This window comes from Euprymna scolopes, chromosome 33 (genome assembly GCF_053919585.1).
Source record: "Euprymna scolopes isolate OS-2025 chromosome 33, ASM5391958v1, whole genome shotgun sequence".
NCBI classification, from domain to species: Eukaryota; Metazoa; Mollusca; class Cephalopoda; order Sepiida; family Sepiolidae; genus Euprymna; species Euprymna scolopes.
In genome coordinates, this window is record NC_136514.1 from 82,865,043 (window position 1) to 82,890,042 (window position 25,000).

General features: G+C 27.1%; 1 protein-coding gene across 15 annotated transcripts in view; it reads right to left on the bottom strand.

Annotated features, from left to right (window-relative positions):
• Positions 1 to 21,755, bottom strand: part of LOC145258331 (transcription factor 7-like 2) — a 764,652-nt gene extending 742,897 nt beyond the window's left edge. For 2 of the 15 annotated variants that reach the window (XM_080116497.1, XM_080116489.1), the window contains exons 1-2: positions 21,360 to 21,744; positions 18,535 to 18,607 (exon numbers count right to left, since the gene is read on the bottom strand). In XM_080116497.1, the coding sequence (XP_079972623.1) occupies positions 18,535 to 18,607; positions 21,360 to 21,503 (217 nt within the window). In that variant the 5' untranslated portion in view covers positions 21,504 to 21,744. Of the gene's footprint in view, positions 1 to 18,534; positions 18,608 to 21,359 lie in introns of all 15 variants that reach the window. The other 13 variants (XM_080116493.1, XM_080116494.1, XM_080116483.1 and 10 more) reach the window with 12 other exon arrangements.
• Positions 21,756 to 25,000: the final 3,245 nt, after the last annotated feature.

The window sequence follows — 25,000 nt, forward strand, 5'->3', positions numbered from 1 at the left end:
ACAAATTTATCTTTAGTTGACCTTTGACAACTAAATATTTTCGTTTACTAGCCAAATAGAAAAGATACTAGCCAAACCCACATGATTTTTAGAATATGACATCTTCGTTCTGTGACGAGTATGTACATCATAAATATTTTCTGTGTTTTTTTTTTAAATAAGTGTAATTCTAAATATACAACAAATTTTATGTTGATACTTAAAGGTATAAACATTCTAATTTTTTCAGATATTTTTTTTAACAGCTTTCGTAAAAAAAAAAAAAAGTATATTCTATTAAACTTTTATTGTTTAAATAATTTAACTTTGTTTTTTTTTATAAAAAAAAAAAGTTGAAAAGATATTTTTCACTCAGTAATGAGCTTTGGAACATTTTCAGTGAAAGAAATACAATCGCCAAAAGATACGCGTATTATTATATCTAGTTGTCACTTTGAAAAATCACTTGCAAATGCGACTGTTCAACTCGCAATGTAGAGCCCTGAGCCCTGTACACACACACATACAGGCGAAATCTATGGAAATTACACAGCTTTTTCACATGTAATATATTGATGTTGCCATTCTGTGGATGGTCAGCATAAATGAAGAGACCCTGATATTATTGTAGCTCTTTTGCTAAAACTGCAAAAGTATTTATTTAAGCCGGCGTAGCCCGGTCGTAAAATACGCTTAAATATGATATTGTAATTTATGCAGATTTCGTATATATCATTATAGAGTCAATTTTCTATCGATTCTTATATATATATATATATATATATATATATATATATATATATATATATAAAAGGTGTGATTTCAAAAATAAAAAATATATCCATATGAACTGAGTGCACTGCATCAGCTTTGAATCTAAACACGGAATATTCTGTGTAGCTTAATTGCCATATATATTTTTATAACTTACTACCTAGCTCTACCTATGTATTAAGCACTGTTGAAGTAAATACTTAAAGTTTATGCATAAAATTATATTTTCGTATATTAATTTATGTGATTAAATGAAGTAGTCATATATATATATATATATATACACCTTTCTTTTTTTTTTTTTTTTTCATTTTTCTTAAACTTTTTCTTCTAGGGGATGGGACATCCAACCAGATGTCTGACATTTACCCCTATTTTAGTGAGTCCAACCAAGAGATCTTTTCAGGATTCTAGCCGTCCCTTTCGGTGCAATCGTTACGTGTGTGTGTGTGTGTGTGTGTTAGACCTTTGTTAATCTTGAAAGCTAATGCGATATAATTCATTTTTTTTTTTAATCATTCACTGGAAAATGATTTTGCCAGTAAGTCATTTAATCACCTGCAATCGATTAATCAACTTGTTTCTCGAATTCACAATAGTCCTAATTTAATTTCAGGAATCATCAGTTGTTTACCATGAAACACTGTTTCGGGAATTATATATATATATATATATATATATATATATATATATATATATATATATATATATAATAGAAAAATCTTATTGAATTAATTAAAAGTTTCAAAATAACATTATAAACCTATAAAGAAAGTATACAAAAGATTTAATTATTCGACAAGGAGTACAAATAAACAAGACTTTAATCGCGGAGTTTCGCAAAATGCAATACTTCTCAGAGGAAAGAGGCTTGCGAAATAGGCAATAAATTTTTAAGGTTAATGTATTAAGGCAAAATACACAATTATGAAATTAATCATGCTTGCATAAAAAGTTAGTGAATATATACAATACATCATGTTTAAAAAAGTTTATGCAGTAACTCAAAAGCGCACACTACGGCTATCTATACTCCTTTAAATTTACTTTACTTGGCCTTTTGGTCAAGATCAAAGTGTAGTATCTGTTCTTCAGATGCTGCACTTCCATTTCTTGTTCTCTTTCAGTGGAGGATCAGTCCTTCACAACTGAGACAATTTTTTATTTTTGTACCTTTTCTCCACGTTAAAAAACGACCCTGGTGTCTAACTCTGCCCCGTGGGGAGGCATAGTAAATAGGTACTCCTTTAAATTTAGTTTTTTTGTTGTGTATATTCATATTAAAAACCCTTTTTTTCTAATCATTTAAAAAGCAAATACATGTTTGTTATATATGGGTCGTGGAATCGCATTAATCTGCAAAATATTTAGCTAATTTGCATATTCTTTTAAACATTCACTTTAATTAATTCCCTATTAGTTTATTTATTTTTTTCGGTTTGATCATCTTTAGTTAACTATTACGTGTAATTATATTCATGCAGATATTCTACATGATTTATACTTGCATAATATTTATATAAAAAAGTTATAGTAAACACAAACCTCTTTCTTTATATATTTTTATGTGAGTTTATATATTTGTTTCAAACATTTTGCATACCAAACTCCTGTCAGTTTTTGGTCTGCAGGCATGAAACTTAATATATAGGGTATTCGAACACATGCAGTACTTTATATTTGTGTTTTCGCCAGTGAAAATCGGTGCAAAAGTGTGAAAATTTAAAAAATGGAATTTGCCAGATGAATGTTGAATGACGGCATTACGAATACGCATGCGTAATGTAATAGCTATTGGTTCATGTTTTAATTTTTAGCCCTGCAGCAAACATGTCTTTATAGCTAAGGCATTAACGTCAAACGAAAACGTAAATCGTAAGTAAACGTTTTAGTTCCAATTCTCGGTGGTGGCGCACAAGTCATTTATTTTTTTAAAACTTTTTAAATCATTAGTATATATGGAGTCGAATATGATATAATAATAAATACGAAATCTGCATTAATCAAAATATCATATTTAAGTGTATTTTACGACAGGGCAATGCCGGGCGGCCTGCTACTTATTATATGGTAGAGAATGTGTACTGATCAGGTTTTTTTTGGGTTTTTTTTTGTATATAGTTTGTATATCACGAAAAATGTATATCTTTATAACGTGCAGAAACAATTATGTGCGTTTTCGATAAAATGCCAAATAATGTAACTATCATGTTGTCTAACAGGCAAACACACACACAGTTCTATTTCATATTGAATTTACAAGTCATGTAAACTGTCCATTCAAAATGGCGTAATAAAAGAATAAATAAAAGGTAATTGAAACTTCTCTTCCAATTTTTGGATTTTGTAATCATGCCCAAATGCATTTTATTTTATTTTTGTGGATTGATTGTTGCTATTTCTTCTGAGGAGTTAAGGGCAAAATAGATTCATTGATTGATATAATAATTAAACGATTTTGCGCTACAAAACAGGTGCTGTCAAGAATTGTGAATGTCAACGTAATCAAAGGCATAAATTGTAAGATGGTCAACATCATAAATTTTGGAATATAGGCTTTTGTTATATATATATATATATATATATATATATATATATATATATATATATATATATATATTCCCTCTGATGAGAAGAATTGCATTCTTCGAAACCCCATGAAATAAGGTTTTTCTTGTTTATGTCACATGTGCACATAAATATATATATATGTGTGTGTGTGTGTGTGTGTGTGTATAAATGCATACATAGATATACAAATGTACGTATATAAATGTAAACATAAATATATACATATATATAAATATAAGCATATATAAATATATACATACGTAAATATATAAATATATAAATGTATACATACATAAATATATACATATATAAATATAAGCATATGTAAATATATACGTATATAAATATATACATATGTAAATATATACATATGTATGTATATATATATATATATATATATACGCATACATATATGTAAAATTTTGTAAAATCAATGCAAAGTAGATTAGAAATTACGTTGTTCGATACAAGCGATACAAATGAAAAATTCCTTCGTGCATAAAGTTTCAAAGAATGGCTCTTTTCTTCAAAGAAAAATACTTCGGAAAATGAACAGTAATAGGCTGGCTATAGTTTTGCTGCTTAGCACATAAATTGTAAAAAAAAAATTTAAGAAAACAATATGTAGATATTTAAGTACGCAGGATATATCACGTGGAAACAATATATGAATATGGATACAGGAGTATAAAAATCTAAATAATAGAACATATATATATATATATATATATGATATAATATATATACTTCAAATGTTAACTATAAGCAGTAGTAAAACAGTAGAACACTGAAGCTACAATGTAAAACTTGGTCAATATGTGCACGTATATATATATATATATATATATATAGCGAATAAATGACAAAAGACCATATTCCAAAGTTCATGATGTTGACCATCTGATAAGTTATTCCTTTAATTCAGTTGACATTTACAATTATTGACACTACCTTTTTCATAGCACAAAATCAATCAATTATTATATCAATCAGTGAATCTATTATGCCCTTAACAGTAATAATAATTATGTGATTGATTTTGCGCTACAAAACAGATACTGTCAAGAATTGTATAAGTCAACTGAATTAAAGGAATAAATAATAAGATGGTCAACATCATGAAATTTGGAATATAGTTTTTTTTTGTCATTTATTCTCTATATTGCTCTGTAATTACATTGGGCTTCTTCAATAAGGATTGGTATATATTATAAAAAAATATATTTCTACAGAAATTGAATAATCTTCTAAACTTAAAGCAAGTATTAATATTAATTTTTATATTCATCCTAACCAGATGCAAAAGCTCAATATTCGAAACGGAGCATTGATATAAGAAATAGAATTTAAACGCTGTAAATTAAAATTTACTACAAATTTATTAGGCGACAAGGTATACAAGTTAAATAAATTGTTGTAAATTCTAATTTACAATTTAATTCCCATTTCTCATTGAGATATATATATATATATATTCCCCCTCGAAATCTATGGCCTTGTGGGAGGGGAGGCTAAAACTTGCTGCTATGCTTTCAAATGATCTGAAATCACGGCAAAGGGGAGACTTGATTCCAAATATTTCTCATATGTTTTATCTCTCCTCTTTTGAAAAAAAGTATCAAATAATCCTGATACTCTGAAATTTACTTTATGTATGAAAACCAAAGAGGGAAGATATAACATATGAGAAATATTTGGAATCAAGTCTCCCCTTGCTGTTATTTCGGATCATTTGAAACCGTAGCAGCAAGTTTAAGTTTCCCCTCCATCAAGCCCAGAGGTTTTGGGGAAACATCAGATATTTTGTAATTCATATGCAAAATTAGGAACACAAACAGCTATGATTGAAATATTTTATGCCTGTAAAAAAGTGTCAAAAATATGCTCTGGATGATGGACGATCCTCTTAACGTGCAAACTTATGGGCAAATGTCACATAGCCTATTACATAATTCAGGTCATTACATTTCAAACAAGCCTTCATTTATTAAATTCTGATCAATAGTCGCTGAGATTTCGAATTTATAGAATTGCCAAAAAAGGTGGTATATATATATATATATATTATATATATACACACACACTCTCATAGCCAAACTGAATATTGAAATGCTCATATCTCCGGTTCTATGGTACGAAACTACATGAAAATTGGCAGGCTTTTTGACGATTATAATACCATCGTATGGTTAAAATTTTACAACCAATAAAATATGCCCAAATTTGCCTACACTTGTATACATAGGGTCCTGGCAGGCCAGCTTCAGTTTTGCTGCTTGGGATGAATTTTACTTTCTTTTTTTTTTTTTTACTTGGTTGTCTCCCCTTTGGCCAGGCTACTAATGTAACTATATATATATATATATATATATATATATATATATATATAGAGAGAGAGAGAGAGAGAGAGAGCGCATGATACGAATTACACGTTATATCCATGTATATTACTTGTGATGTATATATACATGTTTAAAAAAAAAAAAAAAAAAGAAAAATATGTTTATAACTTTCCTCGAGTTAGTTTTACAATCCACAGAGGTACGTAGAAGTGGTAAAAAATTAAAAATATAACAAATAAATGACAAAACAAAGAAAAGATATTCTTCTGCATATCTATGAGTTAAAACAAAAAAATATTAAAAAATACTGTTAGAAACCAACACAACATGTTACCGTCAGATATATTGGGTGGGGTTTTAACAATATTTTGTATAATTATTTTTTTTTTTTTTCTGTTTCCTATTTGTTGGCGTATAATAAAAAATGTTGTAGGAAATAAACATAAAAAACGTTTTTAATAAAAGACAATTTTTTACGCATTAAAAGGAACACTTATCAAGGCCTGAACACCAATGGAGGATAACAATGCAGTAATCGTTAGTGGTGGAAATCGGCTATGATTCGATTATTTAAAGGGACGGTTCAACAAGAACTTGTTTGCATTGGACTTGAAGAGTCAAATTGAAAGCGGGCTAGCGGGACAGAATTCCACAGGCGGGCAAGTCCAGGAAATGAAGCTTTGTCCATGAAATTTGCATTTGATGTTAGCCCAGAGAGAGAGAGAGAGAGAGAGAGAGTTGAAGTATCATTTAAATATACTTGTAGCATTTGGATTATTTAAATATATGTTTGATTAAAAAAATATGTAAATATATAAACACACACACATATATATATATATATATATATATATATATATAGAAATGCATACATACATATAGAGAAATGCTTACATACATGTAAATGCATACATATAGAAATGCATATATATATATATATATATATAGAAATGCATATATATATATATATATATATATAGAAATGCATATATATATATATATATATATATAGAAATGCATATATATATATATATAGAAATGCATATATATATATATATATAGAAATGCATATATATATATATATATAGAAATGCATATATATATATATATATATATATAGAAATGCATATATATATATATATAGAAATGCATATATATATATATATATATATAGAAATGCATATATATATATATATATATAGAAATGCATACATACATATATATATAGAAATGCATATATATATATATATATATAGAAATGCATATATATATATATATATAGAAATGCATATATATATATATATATAGAAATGCATATATATATATATATATAGAAATGCATATATATATATATAGAAATGCATATATATATATATATATATATAGAAATGCATACATACATATATATATAGAAATGCATATATATATATATATATATAGAAATGCATATATACATATATATATAGAAATGCATATATATATATATATATATATAGAAATGCATATATATATATATATATAGAAATGCATATATATATATATATATAGAAATGCATATATATATATATATATAGAAATGCATACATACATATAATTGCATACACATATATATATAAATGCATACATATATATATATATATATATAGAAATGCATACCTACATATAAATGCATACATATATATATATATATATATATATATATATATATATAGAAATGCATACATACATATAAATGCATACATATATATATATATATATATATATATATATATATATATATATATATATATATAGAAATGCATACATACATATAAATGCATACATATATATATATATATAGAAATGCATACATATATATATATATATATATAAATGCATACATATATATATATATATATATAGAAATGCATACATATATATATATATATATATATATAGAAATGCATACATACATATATAGAAATGTATACATACATATATAGAAATGTATACATATGTATACATTCCTATATGTATGTATACATACATGTAGACATATATACACAAATATATATATATAAATGTATACATAGATATACAAATGTACACATATATGAGTATATACGTATATAAATATATATGCATATAAATTTATATACGTATATAAATGTATATACGTGTATAAATTTATATACGGATATAAATGTATATATAAATTATATATATACACACACACACCAAAACGTACTACAGGTGTGTAATTTTTTTACGCTTTTAACTTCTCAGAAAAGTATATGTCCCTCAACGTGATATATTTTTAATGAAACGGAAATTATTGAAAGTCAGAACATTTTAACGAATCAAGAATTAAATCGTTTTAAATTACAAAAAATAATTAAAAACAACAATCGTTATTTAATCGTTTTATGTTCCATTTAAATGCAACTAACCGATTATTTAATCGAATTAGTACTTTTTAATAAGTCAAAAAAAGCGGTTAAGTACAATAAAAACAAGACCAACTAATAACATTCTTTTAAGTACTCGTTAATTTCGGTAATATTATACAAACACCGTGACAGCGAATTAACCCTAACCCTAACGCTGTCACGGTGTTTGTATAATAATACCTTAATTTCTAGGCTTTGTTTCAATAAGTTTTTATATATATATATATATATATATATATATACACACACACGCGCACACGTTTTCTGTAAAAGTCTGAGGAAGCTTCAGACGGCCAAAAAAATCGGCCGGGTAGCTGAAACAATAATGTAACTTAACAGAAAGATACGGTAATAAAAAATAAAACGCATATTTGCTCTACAACAGTATTGAGCACTTTCTTCAGTTTTTATTAATTACCATTTCTACTATATATATATATATATATATATATATATATATATATATATATATATATATATATATATGTGACACTGTGTGTGTGTCTGCGTGTGTGCATAAAGGCGAAAATGGGGGGAAAATCGACGTGTGCGTTGTAAGATTTTTTATTTTCGTTTCTATTCATATCAAACTAGTGCACGTACTTACGCAGATTACGGACCGTGTTGAAATAATAACGTTATTATTCATAAACCCGATGAAAGGGATGGTGTTTTGTAACCATCCTGTACTTTCACCTAACAATTTCATGAACAAAAGATAACGTAAAAATTGAACTCAACTAGAAAATTCTATCAATATATATATATATATATATATATATATATATATATATCTTTTGGAAAAAAATAGTGAATGGTTAGAAATCTTTAAATTATCAACTAAATTAAAAAAAAAAATAAAATAAAATAAGTGTCATCTTATTAAAAAAAAAAAGAAGAAAAAAAGGGATATGTACACGAGAGTCACAAAAAAAAGAGGGGGCGGGAGCAGAATAGAAAATCCAGGGCGGAGAAGTAAGCACTTCCCAATACTTGAAGAGAATTGATGGGATGGTCCAAAAGTCAGAGGATCTATCCACCTATGCAATCAAGTATAAAACTGAACCCCCACTTAATAACCACCTCACATAAACAAGGAAGGATAGCTAGGTATCTATTTATATTAAGAATATAAGTTTAAAAAATAAAAAGAATAAACAAACGAACTATTAACAATGGTGTTACTTAATTAAATTATGATTTTTAAATTTAATTTTAAATATTTGAAATAATTTTTCGTTTCGCGAAACGACCGCGTTTCCTTCTCGAATTTGAATTTTATGAATTGAAAAGAAAATGCGGTCGGTGCACGCACGACCGAGTTTTGGTTTTTGTGTTTTTTTTAAAATTAAAGACGAATTTCTTTTTTCTTTTTTGATTAATGTTAGGAATTATTCGATAAAATATTATTATTATAAGATTATCTAATTTAAGTATAAGCATTATTATATATATATATATATATATATATATATATATATATATATATATATATATTGAGAGATAGAAACATTTTCAAAAAGACAAATATGACGTTTCTAAATAAATTTAAAAATGATACTACAAAAAAAAAAAAAAAAAAAAAAAAAAAAAAAAAAATCAAACCAACGCAACATTTCCCGATTTTAAAAAAATATTTAAATCAAACAAATATATATATATATATATATATATATATATATATTATATATATATATTATACACTCGAATCGTTTAATCAATAGGGTCCCTTTGTTTAGCATATTTCTTTCAGATTACTTTAGCCGCTTTCTTTTCTTTTTTAAGATGCTGAGTCTGAGTGCTGAGATAGAAAATATAGAATAGCCCTGAAACCATTGATATGCAACCCCCTCCGTTCTTTAGGGATTAAAATAGAGGGCAGTTAGCCGTGGTATAAAGAAATAAATAAAATAAGGGAGAAGAAAGGACCCTAAAAGTGTCCAATGACAATCCTTTCCCCACAAACAACACTGACCATTATATACACACACACACACACACACACACAATATATATATATATATATATATATATACATACACACACACACACACAATATATATATATATATATATACACACACACACACACACGAGACAAAAGTTTGCTTTCTTTTTTCTGGGGTGGGACGCGGCATAAATGATAAGTTTTTGTTTTTAATTTTTTCTAGTTCTTGTTAAGAAATTGTTTAACAAATCGATTAAAAATTTTCTTTATTTTCTTAAGCAAAAACAATATTACTTACTTGTCATGCCGAAAATAGTAATATATCTAAAAATAACGAAAATTTATCGAATACAAAAATTTTATAGCTAAAAGTAATATTTACGAAAAAAAAATTGGGGGGGGGGGCATTTTTCCTACATGTGAACACCTTGAAGATTGCGAATGCAGGTGATACTTATCTCCATTTTCGCAACTGTAATGGCTGCCGTTTCGTTTTAGCAATAGACATTTTTCGAAAAACATACTTTTGTTTTACTTGTACAAGCATCTTTTATTTCTTTTCGTATGACAATATTATTATTATTGTGGTGTTCCCTGAAATCTGAGTGACAACAAGTCTCCCCAGTACTCTCCACCACTTTCGATAACCTTTGCACGTGAATTTGCGTCATCGTAACAGCCGCTTACCATTTATTTCTCGTTGGCGGCGACCATTGGTCTTCACTGGAATTTGGATAGCAACAAGCCTCCCTAAGGCCCCAGTTCTCAGTGCACTGCACCACTGCACTCCACCAGTGGAGGTCTGGTTAGTGCTTTCTCTCCTCAGTCTTTCCATCCTTCTTGACTCTCCTCGATTATTTGGTGTGGCGTAAATTTATAATGACATACACACAGAAAAAAAAATAGATATGTAAAAATTAAAAAACTAAAAATATGAGGAGGCAGGGTATTATTAAATTTCAATCATACAGTTACATCTTTTATGATTCCATGTGATGTTCCTTCGTGTTTTTTTTTGTTTTTTTTTTTTACAAAGGCATCGCCACTTATCAAAGCCAAGAGGCCACCCGAGGATAAGGGTTAAAGCGTGTACAACAGTAGACAATTGGACGTCTATAGCAGTTTCTATTATTATCCTCATCATAGGGTCGTTTGAAAATGACATGCGACTTCTTTAAACTTTATTTTTCAACTTCATAAATAAGCTCCTTGTATGCATGGGAGTGGGTGGAGAAGAGAGATATATTATCGGTACTTATGCTCGTATGATACCGCGATGGAATTATAACTTTTATTTAGAAAGCCATTCTTAACATGGAAAGAGGGGGGGTGACTGTTTTGTAACTATTTTGTACTTTCAACTATTAAATTATAAAAAAGATGTAACTCTTAAATTTAAATTGACAAAAAAAGCTATATAAAAAATTAGTGTTGTAGAAACAAAGCATTAATTTCAAAAGAAAAAAAAAAGGATTTCCAATATTTTAATAGTTGTAGAGTGCCTAGACTCACCAATAGAGCTTTTAAACATTAAGAGACGCTATATTGTTGGCAAATCGGAATCTTAACTCATTATTCTAAGGGAGGTAAGTCTATTTTACTACGAATTGTAAGAAAGAATTTTTTTTTTCAACTACTTTATTTACTATAACAATTTTTATACCAATAATAACAAAAAAGTAAAATTCGACGATATTGTAATTTTTATTAAACAAGTGGGAGTAATTTTTTTTTAAATGAACAATATTTTTAGTAAAATAAAGTTACCTCCCGTAGAACAATAAATTAAGATTTTTAATTGCCTAATTATTACTGAGTAGTTGTTGATGCTATTATTTATTTATTCATTATCCCACTAAAGCAAAATTTGACATTCTGAAAGTAGGCAAAAAAAAAAAAAAAAAAAAAAAATGCCCTAGTATAGAAGAAGGGTTTCCACTCCATTGACTCCTTAAGTGTAACAGCATCAGAACAGATACTACACTGTGATCTTAACCCGAAGATCAGATACTTTATTTCTTATTACTAATTATTCATTACTAATTCAGAACGATATCTGATTTCATTTAAACTTTATTTTTAAACGTCATAAAGTTCCTCGGGGGGACGGAAAAGTAAACAGACATAATCTTCTAGTTTTAAATAAATAAAAGAAATAAAGAACGGATTAAATTAAAAAAAAAAAAAAAAAAAAATTTTTTTCAATGTATTTAATAGTTGTATTATTTGCTATGTATAAAATATAGCCTATATTTATAAGAAAATAGAGTGCCAAGGAGATTCGATCGAAACGAAACGAATACGCATCTCCACGCGTTATTGACTCGGAAAAAAAAGACACACACACGCATTTCAAAACATGGAAGCGTTATACCAAAATTGGCACAACAGATCTTTAGTTTTTCACAAAGGACCTAATACCCGTCTCGACAGAGCCTCGTAGCAATAGTGTTACTATTAAGATAAACATTGTATTAAGATAAACAACAGAAAAGTGTAACGTCACACACACACACACACACACACACACACACACATATATGTATAACTGTACAGAAGGTCAAAAAACATTGGTACCGTCGGTTTCAAGCCTAACATAAGGAGGACCAGTTAGTGGTAAATAATGTTAGGTTCTCGTCAGCCATATTGTTTTCTGTTTCTGAAACCGACGGTACCAAAGTTTTTCTGACCTTTTGTACAGTTTTAAATAAATAAATATGCTCTTATATTGAATTTTTTTTTTGTAATCGAGCACTTTGATGGAATTCTTCCCCAAAATGGGAACACACACACATATATATATATATATATATATTACGTACGAATTGTGTATTCTTTTTTAAACATATCTGATGAGACGTAAATTTCATCAATTTTATATCATTTTTAAAAATGATATAAAATTTAAAATTGTCTGATTTATGTCGAAACAATTATAATATCCGAAATAAATAAATAAATAAATACAAATATGAAGTTATTCTTTCTTGTTTTTTTTTGGGGGGGGGGGGCCATTAATATGAGAGAGACAAAACTGTGTGGTACTGATGTATTTGAGTAGCCCCAAATTTCTGGCCTCGTAAAATTTAGGTCACGTGATATTTTTTGACGGTAAAAGCTAAAAACAAACAACGTTTACCACTATCTAATATTTTTTTTTTAATTGTTCGTTAAAAAACGATGTCATTGTTAATATATAAATAAAAAAAAAATTAAGCCAACAGTTATAAATAATAATGCGAAGTCATATTCAAAATTATTAATATTCATCATTAAATTGTTAGGTGAAAGTACAGAATAGTTACAAAACACCCTCCCCTCCTTATGTTAAAAATGGGTTTCTAAATAACGTTATTTATTTCAGCACGGTACAATAAGTATACAAATTCAAAAATTGACAATTGTATGGATGATCTTTATACTACGAAACAAGACAAGCATTGTCACAAATTGACCATTTTAACATGCTGAAAGAAATAAACGGTAAAATGGACAACATCTTGGAATACAGACTTTTTGTCATATATATATATATATATATATATATATATTTGTTTAATCAGGAGGTCGAAGGGAAATGGCTCATCCTCGCCAGTTTCCCGCCGCAAAGGGGGGGGGGCTATAAACCTACAACGCACGATTTTTGTTTTTGTTAATGATCGCATTAAAAGGACTTCTTTTCAGCAGGAACTATGTCTCTAGTTACACCGGCTTCGACTTCAAACTACTATGTTGGCCAATAAACAATATTAAAAAAAAAAAAAATGAAAATAAATAACCAAACGAAATCAAATAATAATAAAAAAACACTGATAAATTATAATAAATGATAATAAATAAAAATAAGTTATAAATATTTTATTAAAATAAAAAATAAAGATCGTTGGGAACCTCCGAGATTGTTTTTGTGCACTCACAAAAACGTTGACCCAATAATCACAGTCATGACATTTGCGCTATTTAGTAAGGAAATATTTACGGAAATAAATAAATATTACGTGTAATCGCATAATATTATGTGAATTAAATAATAACGAATGTCTTAAAGGCAATGATTTATATAAATTTAATCAATAACTCAATAACAAATCGGTTAAATATTACAGACACCTTGCTATTTCATAGTTGATTTTTATAGTTTTTTTTCTTCTAAATCTCTCTTTAAAAAAAAAAAAAGATGAAAGACATAATTGCTATAAGGAAAAACTAAAAACACGTAAATTAGAAACATATATTCATTTTTTGATCTATAAATAATTATTTTTAATAATAATAATAATCATAAAAACATGAATTAAAAAATAAATCTCGTTTAGGGGGAAAATGAGAATTGTAATACCATTTTGACAGTAAATACCTTTTGATTATCGTGTATTTGTAATAGTTTTTTTTTTTTAATTATTATTTTTTAAAATGAAAACATCTCTTTTGTTGATTCAAACTAGATAAAAATGGTGCTTGGATTAATAAATAGATATTTGGTCAAAAATAAGTTCAATAATAGGGTCAAAAAAGATAATAGGAAAAGAAGACGACGCGGGACTTGTATAAGTTTTAGGACCGTTGCTCATCGAAGTAAGATACTATACCATAAAAAAAAAACGGGGATTTGTCAATTTGAGATTTCATTTTTATATAAATTGATAGAATGCGCTTAGCTTGCATATATTAAAGATGAGCTATAAGTTTAAGTTTAAAGAAGAAAAAACATTGTAGTAATATATCATAGTTTTCTTTTTCCTTAAGTTTTATTCTCTTGCTCTGCAACTCATTAAGCTCTCCTAATTTAGATTTTCTACAGAAAAAAATACTTTCTTTTACGAATCAACACACCATGTGCGTGTATACAATTTTGAACATGTGACTCATATATTACGAGAAAAATATGCAATATATATATATATATATATATATATATATATATATATATATATATATATATATAAATGTAATATATACGTATATATATATATATATATATAAATGTAATATATACGTATATATATATATATATATATATATATATATATAGATATATAGATAGATAGAAATGTAATACAGATATATAGATAGATAGATAGAAATGTAATATATATATATATATATATATATATATATATATATGAGAGAGAGAGAGAGAAATGTAATACGTACATAGATAAAAATGTGTAATATATACGTACATAGATAGATGGATGGATAGATTAAGAAAATATATTAAATAATTAAAAGTACAAGCAGATAACGTTTCAAATACATTAAACATTTTAGAAATACTTTTTAATGTTCAATATATATAGATTTATAATAACGGGGAAAAAAGCAACGTATTTATTTATGTGTGCGTATGAGCATGTGTACGTTTCTGAATGTGTGTATTAAACAATTACTAAATTAACAAGCGTGTTTAAAAAATGTCATGAAAAATACGTTTAATGATAAGTTGTCTATTTTAATTCTATTTATTATTTGTTTCATCGTTATAAAGGACATCGAAGGCCCTTGGCCTTTTATGAGCAAGAAGATGTCGTGTACTCGTGTATTGATTCGACTCTCTTCCGATTCCAAGAAATTTTTATGTCGTGAGTGTGTGAACCACGAACCTCTGGCCTTTTGTTTTTTTGTCAATTATATTTATATAACCATGGAAAACAACATTCTCGCAGCAGCGGTTTAGTAATTAAAAAAAAAATGCACCTGACTTTCAGTACAATTTTCTTTTCATCTTTTAAATAGCGTTAACAAAACAAAACAAAAAAGAAAAAGAAAAAAAATTATAATAAAAGCCACAAGTATTTCACAAATAACTTATGTCGGAAAATCTTTTTTCTCTAAGCAAACAACGGACGACTCAATTTCTAAAAAGGATACACACAATATACATTATATATATATATATATATATATATATATATATATATATATGTTTTGGTTTTAGCTATACTTTTTGAATGAATTCAAATATTTATACGAAAGTGCATTTTTACCTAAATGCGAGTTGGGAATAATTTTCCCTTTAACCAATTTGGTACCCGTAGATGGGGAGCGGTATATATATATATATATATATATATATATATATATATATATATATATATATATATATATATATATTATTGAGGTTTGGTGGGGAGCATTTGAATGGCTAACGTCTGTAAAGATGATGCAATTAGTCAAGTCACTAATTATTAGTATATATATATATATATATATATATATATATATATATATATATATATATATATAATAGCCTGGTTCAGTATTTCTTTCAAAAGTGCTCAATCCATAAGTAGAGCTTAATAGTATGAAAGTTTACGGTGAAAAAAAATCTATATAATTTGATTACAAAATAATATTTTTTGGATCAAATTATATAGTTTTTTTTTGTAGTATAAAAATATGTTGAAAATATTTTTTATACTACCAAGCTCTGCTCACGCATTGATCACTTTTATAGTAAATACAAGTACATATATTGTTTTGTACACACATGTATGCGTGTATGTATGTAAAATATGTGTGTATATAAAATATGTGTGTGTACATAAAATGTGTATAAAAATATATGCATGTGTACAAAATATCTGTATATGTATATAAAATATATATTGTGCATATACAAAAATGTATATATATAAATATAAAATACATGTGTGAATATATAAAATGTTTATGTGTAAAATATATATGTATATATATGCATATAATATATACAACAAATTTTTATATTTTTATATATATATAAAACAATAAAATGTATATAAAAATGTGTCTGTATATAATGTGTATATATGAAATGTGTTTGTATTTATATACTTATAACAGGCGTATATACGTAAAATGTGTATAAATGTATATAAAAAGTGTGTATATATATATGTAAAATGTGTGTATATATATATAAAATGTGTATATATATATAAAATGTGTATATATAGATAAAATGTATATATATATATAAAATGTGTATATATATATATATATATAATGTGTATATATAAAATACGTGCTTACATATGTATAAAATGTGTATATATATGTATAAAATGTGTGTATATATGTATAAAATTTGTGTATATATGTATAAAATATGTGTGTATATATATGTATAAAATATGTGTGTATATATATGTATAAAATATGTGTGTATATATATGTATAAAATATGTGTGTATATATATGTATAAAATATGTGTGTATATATATGTATAAAATATGTGTGTATATATGTATAAAATATGTGTGTATATATGTATAAAATATGTGTGTATATATGTATAAAATATGTGTGTATATATGTATAAAATATGTGTGTATATATGTATAAAATATGTGTATATATGTATAAAATATGTGTGTATATATGTATAAAATATGTGTATATATGTATAAAATATGTGTATATATGTATAAAATATGTGTATATATATATGTATAAAATATGTGTGTGTATATATATATATGTATAAAATATGTGTGTGTATATATATGTATAAAATATGTGTGTATATATGTATAAAATATGTGTGTATATATATATGTATAAAATATGTGTATATATACATGTATAAAATATGTGTATATATACATGTATAAAATATGTGTATATACATATATGTATAAAATATGTGTATATATATATATGTATAAAATATGTGTATATATATATATGTATAAGATATGTGTATATATATGTATAAAATATGTGTATATATATATATGTATAAAATATGTGTATATATATGTATAAAATATGTGTATATATATGTATAAAATATGTGTATATATACATGTATAAAATATGTGTATATATATATATGTATAAAATATGTGTATATATATGTATAAAATATGTGTATATATATATATGTATAAAATATGTGTATATATACGTATAAAATATGTGTATATATACGTATAAAATATGTGTATATATACGTATAAAATATGTGTATATATATATGTATAAAATATGTGTATATATATATGTATAAAATATGTGTATATATATATGTATAAAATATGTGTATATATATATGTATAAAATATGTGTATATATATATGTATAAAATATGTGTATATATATATGTATAAAATATGTGTATATATATATGTATAAAATATGTGTATATATATATGTATAAAATATGTGTATATATATATGTATAAAATATGTGTGTGTATATATATATATATATATATATATATATATATGTATAAAATATGTGTGCAAGTGTGCGTGTGCATATATAAAATGTGTATATATGAATATAATATGCATATATAAATAGGTGTGTATATAAAATGTGTGTGTGTTACATACAAGTTTTCACATTTTAACGTTTGTGGCTTTTTTTTTTTTTTTTTTTTTTTTTTTTACATTCATCCGTTAAATATTTTTTTTTTTCTGAAAAAGAAAAAATAAATAAATGCAAATATATGTGGAGGCTGGAGGTACTTATAAAAAAAAAAAAAAAGGGACAAAAACGTACCATCTTCTGGCCGACCGGAGGTTGATTTTTCATTTCCAGGGTAACTTTGTCCTGATAGACTCGAGTTTTTACCCTGAAATAAAAAAAATTGTAAACAATTTTTTTTTTAAGTAGATTTAAAAAAATTTTTTTTTTTTTTTTGCTTTTCTTTTTTTAAAAGTGAAACGCAGTTTAACGTGTATTTTTGGTTTTTGTTTAAAAATAAATAAATAAAACGACTTTAATATTTGGATTTTATCAACTATTTTCTGGATACATTCAACTACACGGAGATTGCTTTAAATATATATATATATATATTTCTGATTTATATAATTAGATATACGTAATATTTTTTATATACTTCATACTTATATGCGAAATATATTATACACATTTTATAAATGAAATACAGGGTATGTTTTACTGTGCACAGTCCTTCGAAAAAGTGGTCAAAAAATTAAAGATATAATAAATAAATGTTACCAAAGGCAAGATATTACTTTAAAAGTAATACTTTCCTACCTAACTGTGTAGGTTTTGTAGTGTTTTTAATGCAAAATGTTTAATCGGCTCGAAAAACAAGCAAGTTCAAAAGGTTATGAGAGCACAAGAAAAAAATGTCCGCATAACAAATACATTGTGGCCACTTTTTCTTGTGGTCGCGTGCCCATCGAACTTGCGTGTTTTTCGAGCTGATTAAACATTTTACATTTTAGTAAAAACACTAAAAACTACAGAGTTGGGTAGAACTTAAGAGTAACTTATCTTGCCTTTGGTAACATTTATTTGTTAGATATTATATTTGATATTGATCATTTTTTCGATGGACTGTGACAGTAAAACATACCCAACAGGCAATTTTTTTCATTTAAAAATCTACAAATATTCACTTTTTAAAAACACACACACACGTATATATATATATATATATATATATATATATATATATATATATATATATATAATAATTTGGTGTTTATGCACTTCTACTGGGCTATTTTAGTTTTATATCTTTATTATTACTAAATTATTAGGTGAAAGTACAGAATAGTTACATAACACAATCCTCGGTCCTTATGTTAAGAAAGGCTTTCTAAATAATAACGTTATTATTTCAGCACGTTAACATAAGTGCACAAGTACTATTTATTTTTTATATAAAACCTAGGCAGAAATAGAGTGATAAAATATCGTCTGGTTGTCATGTCTTAAGCTTTGGAGGTTCCACAAAAAGTTTAACATGCTTTTAGGTACTCATGCAGAGTGATCCGTGCTGAAATAATAACTTTATTATTTAAAAAGCCATTCTTAACATGGGGAGGGGACGGTGTTTTGTACCTATTCTGTACTTTAACCTTACAATTCAATTAAAAAAAAAACCCATAAAACTTTGATTAAACTTGGAAATACGATTTATAGCGCGGATCAGTAAATGCATTAGCACCATATATATATATATATATATATATATATATATATATATATATACACACACACACACACGAATCATTTGGTTTTATAGAAATTATTTTTATCAAAAAATCGATGATATGTATTTCCTTGTATGGGGCGGGGGGGAGGCTATATAGATTTTATAAATAAAAATATATACAAATATTTTTAGATCCCTTCTATATCTGACTTCTTTAAAATTTATATTATATGCATTTGAAAAAATCTCTTAGGGGGTAGGAAAGATTTTAAGTTATAAACACATAGTTATTAATAAATAAATATATACATAAATTTATTCGTAAATAAAATAGATATTGGGTTTTAGAAAGGTGATTTTTACACAGAAATCGACGTTTTTTTATCATCTTTGATCTAATGCCGACGGGGGGGGGGAGATCGTTTCATGTTTATAAATGAAATTATATACATAGATATAAAAGATAGATACAGATAGTTTACGTATAAATGAAATCAGCGTTAACATAGTTTTAAAAGGGGCGATTATTATGTTTTTTAAAATCTACGACTATACACATTTTTTGACTGGAATATATATATATATATATATATATATATATATATATAAAAGCAAAAATAGAAGTTAAAAAAGGCGATTTTTATCCACAAATCGGCGGTTTCTCAGATCTTTTTTGATCGGGTCATCAAAGAAAAGAGGAAGAGTGATATATCATATTTGTTTTTATGTATAAATAAATAAAGAAATAAGGTTTCAAAAATGCAATTTTTATCCAAAATAATTGAAAGTTTTTTTGTTTTTGTTGTGATTTCTTTTTTTTTTTTTTTTAGTTTTGTTTTACGGAGGAAACAATTAAAAGGGTCATTTTAAAGAAAAAACCGCGCACACTTTTTTATTTTGTTTTCATAAAGAAAAAAAAATCGATGTTTATACATAAGTATTATATATTTAATATATATATATATTATATATATATATATATATATATTTATATATACATACATACACACACGCACACATTTGTTTTTATATATGAATAAAAAGCGGAAATAAGGTTACAAAAATACGAGCTTTTATCGGAAATTCGGCATATTTTTTTTTTTTTTTAAATCTGTTTTTGATCTCTTTTAAAAGGAAGGATGGCCAGAAAATCTAACATGTTTATATATATATATATATATATATATATATACTTTTGTATACATATATAGAAGTAAATAATGTTTTATAAAAAATGCGATTTTTATGCACAAATCGACTTTTTGGGGGGGGGGGATAAAAGGGGTCATTTTTTTTAGCACAATTTTTTTATCCCAAAAAAAAAAAAAAAAGTCCAAAAAATTAAAAAAAAAAAAAAAAAAAAAAAAAAAAAAAAGGGTCGACACGGATAGACGGCTGAAGAAGAACGTACCTCCTCACTTTCGGTAACCAAGCCTAGCTTATCCTCGGAAAGGTTTTCCGAGGATCGTTTTTCTTCTTCCCCTTCGTCCTTGTAAACTTTGACCTCGTCCTTAGAGAAGAAGTCCTCGGAGCCGCCCGAGCTAACGTGCGGCATGGTCAAAGAGGGTGTCAAAAGGTACGTAATATCCTTTTTAGAAAAATAATCAAAAGAGTCTCGCTGCACGTTGTGAATCCGCCATGAAAATACTACGGGAAGAAAAAGACGGTCGGTGCTTTCAATGGGCGCCCAATTAGAACGAGCGTGTGGCCGGCCCAACCGACCAATCAGCGACGAGCTTATGGAAGAGAGAGACACGCAACAACCACTCACTATTGAGTTCTTACTCTGTCCCTCTCGGCTATCGCCGCCCCCTCCCTATATAGACCTGCTAATCTTTCGCTCCCTCTCGGCAAGTGCGCAACCCTCTCTCTATATGAACTATACAATCTCTCGCTAGCTCTCGGCAAGTGCGCTACCCTCTCTCTATCATGGTTAATTCGCTCTATGTTTCGCTTCTGCGAGAGAGGTCGGGCGCACTCTCTTTATGTACTGATTAATCTCGTGTTTATTCTCTTATTCTCTCTCTCTCTGGCCCTCTCTCTTTCTCTTTCTATATATATTTGTATATATTGATAAATGTCTCTGTTTCTCTCTCTCATCTCTCTCTCTCTATATATATATATATATATATATTAGGATCTCGATCTCTCTCTCTCTCTCTGTCCTGAAAAATTTTATAATCTCTTTTTTCTTCCTCTCTCTCCCTCTTCTCTCTCTTAAGTGTACACACCATCTCTCTCCCTCTCTCTATGATTATCTCCCTCTCGACCTGTCTCTTTTCCCATTTCTCTCATGTCTTTCTGTGTCTCTCCCAATTGTGCTCACGTTAAATGTACACATACTCTCTCTATTCTCCCCACCATACCCCCCTCTCTCTCTCTCTCTCTAACTATACTTCTCTCTCTCCTTTTCTCCAGTAGACATATATATATATATATATATATATATATATATATATATATATATATATATATATAAATATATATATATATATATACACACTTCCTTTCTCTTTATTATCTCTTAAACTTTCTAAGCATTCTGTTGTCTCTCCCTCTCTATTCTCTCTATCCTTCGTACCCCCTCTTGTTTGTTTTCTCTCTCCCTCTTTCTTTCTTTCTTTCTTTCTTTCTCTCTCTCTCTCTCTCTCTCTTTCTCTCTCACTCTTTCTGAGAAAGGGAGGGGGGAGCGTGAGTAGGAGGGAAAAAAACGACAGAGGAGTAGTAAGAGGAGGAAGTCCCTTTTTATGTGTTTTGCTCTATAAAACTCAAAGGTAAAGGAGGGGAGAAGGTTGACGCACAAAGGAGAAGGAGTAGGAGGATACGAATGAAACAACAAAAAAATGAGGGCGGCGGTGGCAACGGACTTTAAAAAAAACGGAATGAGTGGGCAAAAGCGACAGAGAGAAGAAAGAGTGATAGCCGGAGTATACAAATGAATGGGGAGGGGCAAGTCACACAGTGATATAAGTTCCTACAGAGAGGGTACGAAATATATATATATATATATATATATATATATATATATATATATATATATATATATATATATATATATATAGAGAGAGAGAGAGAGAGAGAGAGAGAGAGAGAGAGAGAGAGAGAGAATTGTTGAAGTTTCATGTGTATACTTTAAATTGCAAAACAATATATTTTATTTCAGTAGTTAGCTCCACGGTGCTCAATACATGAGTAGAGCTTAGTGAAGGTATAGAATAACACTTATGGCAAGTGAGCCCCACAGAGACGTTCGTTTCATTCCTGATGGAAATCGTCAGACTGATGTATATTGCTACGCCCGACTGGCACGGTGTTTTGCGTTATTTCACTTGTAACTCTTATCCTTTTTTTGTGACTTCTACACCAACAACTCGGATTTACCCTGCTTATATATATATATATATATATATATATATATATATATATATATATATATATATATATATATATATATTGTAATAAGTCATCCTGAGAAAGTCTTGAAATGAAGACGAAATATTGATGAAACAATCCTTTTTTTATATTTCCGATACATTGGATTATTATTCACACACACACACACACACACACACACACACACACACACACACACACACAGACACACACACACACACACACACACACACACACACACACACACACACACACACACACATATATATATATATATATGTAATAATCAAGAAGTAAAAATTAAGTTTACAAGCCAAAAGCTTCTGTAAACTTAAAGCAAATATGAATATCATAATTTATAAAGTAATCCCAACCAAATGAAAAAAAGCTCAATACAACCAAAATAGGAAATAGAGCTTGTCAGAGAACACAATTTAAGACCGTAAACACACACACACACACACACACACACACACACACACACACATATATATATATATATATATATATATATATATATATATATATATATATATATATATATATATATATATATATATACAGGTTTATACTGTTTCCTTTTTTGTTGTCGAAAATTTGAATTAATTTTCAATCATAAGATATAATTAGTTATATTTTTTAAAAAAAAAGAATTCCAACAGATTGGTTTATTATAAGGGGCAAAAAATCCGAAAATAAGAGCGTATTATTTATATTTTTATTTACAGAAAGTTTAAATAAGTCATTGGTACCGTCGGTTTTAAACCTGATAATAGGGGGACCGTTTTAGATACCCATACGAAGTTCATTTCAGGAGATGAGTATCGGCTTGAAGAGAGCTTTATTATGGGTATCTGAAACGGTTCCTTACTATCAGACGTGAAACCGACGGTACCGAGGGCTTATCTTATTTAAACCTTTTGTAAAGAAAGCACTTTACGGAACGCTTTGTCCATTTTAAATTTTTTTTTTATCTTGTTTTAGTGTTTCTTCTTCTTCTTCTTCTTCTTCTTCTTCTTCTTCTTCTTCTTCTTCTTCATCATCATCATCATCATCATCATCATTTATCAATTTATTTGGCCAGATTAATCGAAACAATATCATATACAGATTGACCATTTTAACCGGTTATTAACCTGTATTTGTGCATATCAAATTGAATATATTTCCATATTACGGACTAAAATATTTAATATACGCATGTGCATACAGGCACACATGCAGTGCACACACACGTCTGTATTAATGCCCTGTTTGTATTCTGACAAAAACACGAATCTATTGATAGATGATCGAACTGATGTATAGTGTATCACCATCCTTTGAGATATATATATATATATATATATATATATATATGTATATATATATAAATATTTATCATATATATATATATATATATATATATATATATAGATAGATATTTTATCATTTTTCTTTTACCTCCTATTCCCCTTACCTCACCCTTTTTTTTAACCAAGTAAGATCTGTGACTTAATTGTGGTTTCATTAAATACTTTTATATGCAAAATCATTTCCCGCATTTTGCTAATTCCTGCCCTCTGATGAGAAGGAAAGTATTTCTTCGAAACTCCGCGGATTAAGGACTATCCACTTATCTTGCGCTTCCTTTTTTAAAATTAAATATGTTTTTAACTC